Source organism: Primulina eburnea, chromosome 8, assembly GCF_022965805.1.
Source record: "Primulina eburnea isolate SZY01 chromosome 8, ASM2296580v1, whole genome shotgun sequence".
In the NCBI taxonomy this organism is placed as follows: domain Eukaryota; kingdom Viridiplantae; phylum Streptophyta; class Magnoliopsida; order Lamiales; family Gesneriaceae; genus Primulina; species Primulina eburnea.
In genome coordinates, this window is record NC_133108.1 from 40,309,885 (window position 1) to 40,320,191 (window position 10,307).

The following is a 10,307-nucleotide window of genomic DNA, read 5'->3' on the forward strand; positions in this document are numbered from 1 at the left end:
CATTGCTACTGAAGGAAACAACAAAGAGAAACCAAGACAAAATCTTAGCCGTTAAGATCCTAAAACAGAGCACGCTCACCAATTCACCCTTCGTCGGGAAATTCATTAGCGCTGAAAGATCCGAGAATGAATTTCAAGCCGTTGGAGCCGCGCTCGGCCTCGTCGGCTGGGACGTCATCAGGCTCGGTTGTGACGGCGGAGAAAGCTTTCTCCTTCATATCCAAGGGTTGGCGAGAGGTCCGCTCCTCAGCCGACGCCGACCTGCAGCTGATCAAGAACCGAGCCAATTCCTTCAAAAATCTAGCTGACAGAGAGTTCGAGAATTTCCTCAACTCGGCTTCGAAATCACCGTTCAGTGTTCCCACGATTACCGCGTCTGCTACCATGAGCCCTGCTCCGTACGCGGAAATGGACTTTGTGAAGAAGCTGCAGCCAAAGATTTCGGAAATCAGGCGGGCCTATTCATCGCCGGATTTCAAGTTTTATCCGCGGCCGCTGATTAAGCTTGATTTGCCTACGATCAGGGACGCGATTGTTTCGGAGGTGGATGAGAGAGAGAGTTTGGCGAAGTGGAGTAGGGTTAGGTTTAAGGACAGGGAGAGAGAGGAGGGGCAACATGTGGAATCATGGGAGCCGATGAAGACCTTGAAGTCGAGGCTTAGAGAGTTGGAGCAAAAAAGTTCGAGTGAGATTCTGGAGGGAATTAAGAACAGCGAGTTTGTGGAGAAATTAAAATCAAGTTTGGTGAGTGTTTTTTGTTCTCTCTCTCTCTCTCTCTTTTATTAATTATTAATTTATGTGTATTTTGTATGAGAATGGTTTTTCATGTTTAGTTTGATAGAGTGATTGGGTACTAAGGATCAAGTAATATAGAATGTTGGCAGTCTTTTAATATGAAGCGGAGCTTTTGGTGTTCAAGTTATAATCTTACAAAAATGAATAAAGTAGAAGACTTAAGTTGTTATTGGAAGTGTAAATTGTTTCTCCGTAGACATGAGGATTTTCGGAGCCCCCTTTTCCTCGAAAACCCTGCAGTTACACCTGATATGATTTGAACACGATACTATATATTGGAAGATCAATAGCTCTTCTGCTGATCTAAATCTGGTGTGGTTTGCACCAAACCCCTATCTCGTATTGCTTTAAAAGTATTAAAAATCTTAGAGCTTTCGATTCTTAAAATAATCTTTTTGCTTTTCTTCCTAGTTCCTACTATCTGTAACTCTGTTATATGGCTTTTATTCAGTTTTTTTTGCTTTACAGCTAAGCATGGGTATTCTATGTGTTCAGCCACAATCAAGTTTTCTGATTATCATGGTCATTCCTTCTGAGAAGTTACTGTGTTTTATATCAACTTCAAGTGCGCCATTTTGTTGAGTGCATTTCTTGTTGTAAATTGATTTGAACTGCTTCATTTGGTTTCATTTTGTTATCTATTTGACACTAGATTTCTTGGACCAATTTTTCTTCTATATTTCGCAGAAAGCAATTTGCAAGGATCCAAATGAGTCAAAGGTTGGTACATTTTTCAGAACCTATATGTTCACAAGAATTTTTTAAAATATTTCTTGCATTCTGAATTTTCTAGAATTACTACCTGTGTGTTTAGCTGAAAGAGAAGAAATATGATGTTAACAAGTCTAGATATTTGATTTCATTAACTAAATATAATCAAGTGGTAATTTGACAACTTTCCTCGAAGAGTCATTAAATGTTGTACGGTCAATTCATCCATTACATGCTCTCACATATCAAATTTCCACCACTTTACTAAATGGTTTCTCTTCTTTTTTCATCTACCTGATTCAGGATGTTCCACCCCTGGACGTGCCAGAACTGCTAGCATGTTTAGTTAGGCAGTCTAGTCCCTTACTGGATCAACTCGGCATTAATAAAGGTACTCAGCTTTTTATGCGATAAGTTTTATTCTATCTTATTGTTAGCTTGAAAATTTGATTAAAATGCCAAACATTTGATTTTTTTTATCTAATTGATTATTTTACTTGTCAAGTTTATTTTTATTTCACGTTTTCTGTTATAATACGATTTTGTTGATTTCTTCTGGGCTATATTTACAGTTTCTTTTTTCATTCAATTTAGTTGGCATCTATGACAATAGACCTAGCAACTTGCTCTTTCTGGTCAACGAAAGTCGACTTTAGGTTGATTGCAGGCAGTGAGGGACATGTCTGAAGCTGATTTTAGTAAGAATCAGCTGCGGACTCTCCATCTTTCACATACTAAGGTCGTGAAGTCTAGGAGTACTTTCTTAAATTCGGATGCATCTGTACTCACATTCTCATTATCCCTGGAGATGATATATCCTTACATGGTCTACAAATGAGGACAATTTCAATAATTAGGACACAAATCTTTTTAATCACTAATCTGGCTATATCCCTTCTTGCTTTTTGGTAAGAATCAGCTTTGGTAATAGGCACTGTAATGTTTAAACATCGGAATCTTGAAAAATTACCTGTTGTATTGCAGCAGCTAAATCTTGACCAATACTTCTGCATCGAGTTGTCTTATAAAAATTTTTGCATTTTTTTAATGACTTGCACCTCATCCATGTTGTCAATGTTTTTTCCCAGGTTCTTTTCTGTTTATAGAGTGACTTCCTATATAAAAGTTCAGTTGTTCAAAAGCTGTTTTGGGAACCAATAAAATCTCTCTATTCTTGTTCAGTCAATTGAGGGTGGTAAATTGGTGTTGGGTTTTCTCAGGGTTTTCCAAGTTGAGTCTTTGCTTCAATAATGTTGCTGTGAATACCTTTATCTTGGCTTTATATATCATTCTGGACTCTTTATGGGATGCTTACTGTTGTATTCATGGCATTTTTAATTTTGGTGGCAGGAATATCAGACAAGATAGTGGAAAGCCTGTGCAGCAAACGCAAAAGTCAACTTGTTTTTCGTTCGATGCCTTCAGGAGAGTCACCTATTGTTGAAAGCGAGAACATCAATGATGAGTTAGATCTGAGGATAGCCAGCGTTCTGCAAAGTACAGGGCATTGCTACGAAGGCGGCTTTTGGAGTGATGTAGGAAAAAATGATGCTTCTGATAAGAAGAGACACGTGGCAATTGTCACCACTGCCAGTCTTCCTTGGATGACAGGAACGGCTGTAAATCCGCTCTTCCGAGCTGCATATTTAGCAAAATCAGCGGAGCAAAATGTTACACTCTTGGTTCCATGGCTTTCTAAATCAGATCAAGTGCTTGTTTATCCCAACAATCTTACTTTTAGCTCCCCTGAGGAGCAGGAAAGTTATATACATCGTTGGCTTGAGGAAAGGGTTGGTTTTAAGGCTGAATTCAAGATATCATTTTATCCTGGAAAGGTATTTTCTGAAAGTTATGTTTTTCATGAGCTTGCATTCATTATGCTGAGCTAAAATAACTCGTGGGATGGTGCTATAAAACTTTTCTGCATCTGCTTATCTAAAATACTAACTACAGTCAAACACCAGATTGTATGTCTATTTGGGATTTAGTTTATCGCTGGCCAAAATTTATAATTCAGAAATTTTAATAATTTAGGACGTGTAAATTTCATTAATCTCTGTGAACATGGTTGGGCTCTGTCTATACAATTCTCATATAGCTTCAGCTCTTTGATTCATCATTTACCTTTCTTGTTGATGTCCTTAGTTCTCAAAATCAAGGCGGAGTATTATACCAGCTGGAGATACGTCTCAGTTTATATCTTCAAAAGATGCTGACATTGCAATCCTTGAAGAACCGGAACACTTGAACTGGTATCATCATGGGAAACGGTGGACGGATAAATTCAACCATGTGGTTGGGGTTGTTCACACAAATTATTTGGAATACATTAAAAGGGAGAGGAATGGTGCTCTCCAAGCTTTTTTTGTCAAGCACATCAACAATTGGGTTGTGAGAGCTTACTGTCACAAGGTTCTGCTCTTAATTAAATTAGTTTTCTCTGAGTACTTCCTGATCCTTGTCTACACCACTCTAATGTAATCATGTATTTCAACAAATTAATTGGATACCTAAAAATGAGTTCTGCTTCTGGTTTATGGGCCAATTTAAAGTCCGGGTCTGTTAATAATTATGGAGGTCATTGCTCTCTGTAGGTTCTCCGCCTTTCTGCTGCTACTCAGGATTTGCCCAAGTCTGTAATTTGCAATGTTCATGGTGTAAATCCAAAGTTCTTAAAGATTGGAGAGAAGGTAGCTGCTGAAAAGGAGTCTGGGCAGCAGACCTTTTCGAAGGGAGCATATTTCTTAGGCAAAATGGTTTGGGCAAAAGGGTACAAGGAGCTTATTGATTTGCTAGCAAAACACAGAACAGACCTTGACGGCTTCAACTTGGATGTATATGGTAACGGAGAGGATGCTCACGAAGTTCAGAGCACAGCCAAAAAGCTTAATTTAAATGTCAACTTCATGAAAGGCATAGACCATGCAGATGATTCCCTTCACGGGTAAGTGTCGAATAATCTTTTCATCAGGCGTATGCATATCACTCATGTTCAACTTTTGGCTTCTTGAAGTGATTTGTGTCCTCTCTTGTCACACGAAGGAATTCTCTCCGGTTTTCGTCAAGAATTTAATATTATCCATTAAAAACATTAAATCATGATGCAGTTCATCTTTTAATGGGGTTTCTGTTAGATTATATAATCTATTCTCTGCCAAATTTGACTTATTCAAATATCAAGATGGGTAAGTATACCATGCAAAAAATCAGTACCTTGGGTTGTTCGAATCATGAAGCATAGCTTCAAAATTGTCTAAGCTAAAATAAATGTGGTGGCGTGGCGTCCATTAATTGCTGATTAAGTGCATTAGGACATTGTTACAATGCAGATTACTGAAATAAATCACCTTTTGGAACCTTGTGCTATCTATTTGAAGAAAAGCACAGACCGGGTTTGCCCTGGCTCCCAAGCAAACTTGAATTAGTCAGCTTTCGTAACCTTGCCAACTCCAATTCGTTCAAGCTGTCAACTCGATTTCTTGATCAATTCTGAACACTCGGATATTACCTAAAATGATGGTCATAACTCGTCTGATTGTTTTATATTTTTAAATATTTGTTTTGCCTGCAGCTACAAGATCTTCATCAACCCTAGTATCAGCGACGTACTCTGCACCGCTACAGCTGAGGCCCTTGCCATGGGTAAATTTGTTGTTTGTGCTGACCACCCATCAAACGAGTTCTTCAGGTCATTCCCCAATTGTTTGACTTACAAAACGCCTGAAGACTTTGTTGCGAAAGTGAAAGAAGCTATGGCCAACGAACCCCAGCCTCTCACTACCGAGCAAATCTACAACCTTTCATGGGAAGCTGCCACTCAGAGATTCATGGAATATTCAGAGCTCGACAAGGTCTTGAACAATACGCACAACACATATACCCAAGGAAATCACAATGGTAATATTAAAAAATCAACCTCATTGCCCAACGTGTCGGAAATGGTCGATGGTTCATTGGCTTTTGCCCATCATTGTCTCACTGGAAACGAGTTTCTTAGACTGTGTACGGGTGCCACCCCTGGAACGAGGGACTACAACAGTCAGCATTGCCAAGATCTTCATCTCTTGCCACCACAGGTAGAGAACCCGATTTATGGCTGGTAGATAGGCAGTTAACTAAGTTGTCAACCACTTTACGTCTGATACATATGTCATATTTTTAGGGGTATTACATTAGCTTGGAGTTAATGTAATTCGGTTTTGTTTTGTTCTGTTCTTTTTTTTCTTTGTTTTTACTTCTGTAGTTATGTAAGTGTAAACTGCTGTGACAGACAGTTAAATGTAAATATAAGCATAATTTGAATTAGGTGAAATGGCCCGCCTCTAATTTTTCTCTACTCGCTTAATTTTTTTTATGAATATTCTCAAGATTAGTTAAATTCAGTCACCATTAGAGGTGAGCATTCGGTTAATTCGATTACCGACCGAACCGAAATATTTAGCCATAACCGAACTGATCGAATTAATTTTCATAACCGATGAAAACCGAACCGAATTAAAATCGGTTAATTCGGTCGGTAACCGAATTAACCGATTAGTTCAAAAAAATTGTGATTTAACTCTAATTATATTATGTAATTTTTTTGAAAACTACACATTACACAAATGTATAAAAACAAAAAATCACACACATCACAAATGTATAAGTTTTATTTGAACATAATTAATACATATTATATCGATTTTAAAATTAAAATATTTATAAAAATTGATAAATAAAAAAATTTATTAAATAATAATATTTATTATATCGATTAATTCGGTTAACCGATTTCAAAATTTTGAAAACCGTAACCAAACCGAATTAACCGATATAACCGAAATTTTAAAATTTGAAAATCGAATTGCCGAAATAACCGAACCGAATTTCCGAATTGGTTCGGTTCGGTCGATTAATTCGGTTTAACCGAACTCTTTCTCACCCCTGGTCACCACCACCATTTGTTCGAGAGAGTGGCATGTGTTCAAGTCCATGTATAAGCAAAAAATTCCCCATCCCAATTTTGTAATAATAAAAAAGAAGATTAGTTAAATTCATATACGTATATCTTTGGCGCAAAGACTGGAACAGGTTGTGGGAATGATATTTGAAGACTTAACAATGAGGAAGATATTGATTTTTCTATTTTTGAAACTGGAAATACTATATTAACTGAATTTTTATGAATTTCCTTTTTTTTTTTATTTTTGCACATAATTTTTTATGAAATTTTGAATCAAAACCTTATGAAAATTGTAATAATCAAACAGAATATATAAAAATCGAAACAATGGAAATTATCAAAATAACCATACTAGTTGGAATGATCGTACGAAATTAAAAATTATTTGTTCTCACCTTGTGTTTGGTTTTGAGAGGAAAAAAAAACCAAATTTTAGTATCCGCTATTTTTAAAATTAATTGTTTGAGGTAAATAAATTTGGTTTAATAATATTTTAGCTGACTAAATCAAATAAACCATTGATGTGATCCTGAATATTGAGAAGATTAGATAGTATGAATCATGCCAAATATACTGTAACTCGGTTCTTTAATATCTACAAATTTGGCAAAAACTTGTGTGAGATGGTCTCACGTGTCGTATTTTGTGAGACGAATATCTTATTTAGGTCATCCATGAAAAATTATTACTTTTTATGCTAGGAGTATTACTTTTTATTGTGAATATCGGTATAGTTGACCCGTCTTACAGATAAAGATTCGTGTGACCGTCTCACAAGATACCTACTCCTACAATTTTATTAAAAAAATTTAATAATTTACTCACATTTGTTTTTTTCTGTGAAATATAAAAATTAGTACATCGGATATTTTTTCAGGTCATGTGGAGGTAGGGTTCTTGAATCATTCCATATGATATGTTGCAATAATGAATTGCTGACATTGACCGATGAGAATGTTCTATTAACATTTTGTGGAACCTTCCCTTCTAAAATTTAATGCTCCATAGTTCAAGCAATATAAATTGTATCCCATGCTTTAAATATATTAAAAGAGAGTTGCTGATTTGACTTGAAAATAAATATATTGTATATACATAGTTAATTATATATAATCAATAAACAATTATTTTCACGATTTAACAATTTTTTTCTCAATACAGTTATTTCATTTCAAATTTACTCAATTGAGATTCCTACAAAAATACAAGTCACAGATTTTTTTAGATTTTTTCCAGCCTACTTGCTTGAGAATTGAAGTGGGAAACAACTCGATATTCCTCTATGTGCTAATATGCCTCTTTTTTGGGGCCTTCTGAATTTTTTTAATTTAAATTTTTAATCAGTTGCAAGTTGGAATTCCCTCGATCGAGTTAGATAACCATTTTGTCAAATATTTTGTTTAGATTCATTAAATTATGCATCATTCGATACGATATTTTGCATTTTTTAATTTTATTTTTATCAAAGTTTGTTGATTTTTTTTTTAAAAATATTTTATGAAGAAAACACATGAAAGCTTAAAACACCACCTATATATTCCAATAGTTTTTGCATGCAGGAGTAATGCTAATATGTATATTATTTACAATTTATTAACAAGTACTTCAAAATATACAAACAATTCGTAAGTTATTGGGGAAAAATATTTTAATAAAAAAATATTTTTTAATTTAAATAATTATTATGCTACAAGTTGTTCATTATATATTTATTAATAGTATTATTATTATTATTTATCATCATTGCTATTTTTTATTACTAATGATATATTTTTGAAGTACTATATATATAATATTATGTTCTATCTTATTATTAAATATATTGTCATCATCATCACTATTAAGTTATCATATTTTATTTTAATTTATCAATAATGATGGTTGTCATTTTATTTACTATTATAATCACGATTATAATTACTCATATTAGTAATATTTATTTTCATGCTCTTATCATATAATGCCCCGAAATTAGTTAGTAAATCATTTAAAGACCAGTCTGGAATTAAATTGATAGATATTGAAAAAAAAAAGAATAAAAAAAGAAAGAGAACAATTTAATGAAAATAAAAAATAGAAATTAAATTGAGAATAGCTATTCCCATAAGCTTTGGTGTGTACAAAGTATAGTCGGGAATGCTCGTTCTATTCTCATCTCATTCCCTCTAATATATATATCATGGCTCATCCATTTCACCCGGATCGCATCAATATATATATCATGGCATCGGTACATAAACACTGAAAGTTTCGTTTCCACAGTGTATGAAAAATACGGTTAAGAGTTACGTGTATCAGATTGTAGGTGTTGTCTGTAGGTGTTGTAACACTCACGACAACATGCCTCAGGGCAAAACAATTCACTAGAAAAACTTGTAAGTTTACAGAAACCGATACTAGTGAAAGACGAAAACAACTCCCTCATATAGGCGAGTGACAAATTGCATCCTATACTTCTAACAAACCGTATAACCAAAAACTCAAAGGATGCATAAACTGAGAAGTGAAAAATCTTCAGAAATCAACACACTAATCAAAACAGTGATTAGGTGAAGTCTTCAAATGTTGACAGCACTTCACAGCGACACAATAACGTAGCAGCTTCGTCTCTCGCACCACGAAAATATTAAATCTCATCTCTATATATATCATCTCTTCGCAAACCCTATTAAGCATAGAAAAAGAGTTTATTAGGAAACAAACTCTTTTAACCAATGATATCACATCTTAGAGATATTTTCACTTCTTAAAGATATCATGTATCATATCAACCCTAGATTTATATCATATATTAAATCTTATATCTAGAAAGGCAAAATACTAGAGATATTCAATTAAGGAGGGAATATCAAGGAATAAATTCCTTTCAATCTCCCCCTTTTTGCCTTTCTGGACAAAACAAATCACAGTTGGTTATATGGCTCAACTCCCCCTGAGTTACTCCCCCTGAGTTAGCAACCCAGTCTTTCAGCCAACTTCTGTTGACTCCCCCTGAAAACAAGCGTGGTTAAAAGCAGATGTTGTGTGACAGATGTTGCAACATTCAATGTATAACATTCAAATCAAATCAGGGCAGATCATGATCATAATACATTTCTAACAACTATTATCATCACTCATTACTGCCATCATCATCATCTGCTCCAGTATCCACATCCTCATCAGCAACATCAGCCTCATTAGCAACATCCTCATCATCTGCCTTGTTTACACCACTGGGACCAGCAGCGTCAGCATCCACTCCCCCTTTTTGTCCAGAATGGAGACTCACAGCAAGTAAAAGCTCATAATCTGCCACTTGGTGTTCATAATGGTCAATGGTCTTTTGAGCATTGTCAATCTGTTGGCGAGCAAATGCCATTTGTTGTCGACCATAGGTGATTTGATCACGAATGTATGAGATAGCGAATGTAACATAACCAGCAGGAGGTGCGGGTGGCAGGTTAGTCAAATCAGGCATAGAATCAGATGTTGTGTCAGCAGTGTGGCCAACATCGGCAGCAGCACTCAACTCCACCCAAGGTAAATCGAATTTTCTGGTGCCTTTCAAGTAAGCTGGTGAAATTTTCAGGGAATCACCAACGGGGCAGAGGTCTTCATCAATGTTCGCAATGAACCCTTGAGATTCCAAGATGGCATAGATTAACGATGGGTAAGGCAGCTTAGTCTTCTTGAAGTCCCCTTCAGCATATTGCAATGTATTCTGGAAGATCAGCTTCCCAAAGTTAAAGGCACGACCTGTGCCAATAGCAAACAACACAAGGGCTTGCGATCTGGTCACCGTAGATGAATTTGTTGATGGAGTCCAATTCCAGATCGAGGTCTTGTGCAAGACAGAGTAGAAGGATGTGAGTTTGGC

The 10,307-nt window shown here is 35.6% G+C and overlaps 1 protein-coding gene across 1 annotated transcript; it reads left to right on the plus strand.

The window, feature by feature from the left end:
- LOC140839739 (digalactosyldiacylglycerol synthase 1, chloroplastic-like) lies at nt 1–5,842 on the plus strand. The gene is made up of 7 exons (XM_073206664.1): nt 1–744; nt 1,483–1,515; nt 1,810–1,897; nt 2,857–3,341; nt 3,652–3,918; nt 4,101–4,450; nt 5,078–5,842. Exons 1-7 carry the CDS (start codon nt 127–129, stop codon nt 5,607–5,609), a joined length of 2,373 nt encoding a protein of 790 aa, XP_073062765.1. The 5' UTR covers nt 1–126; the 3' UTR covers nt 5,610–5,842.
- Nucleotides 5,843–10,307: the final 4,465 nt, after the last annotated feature.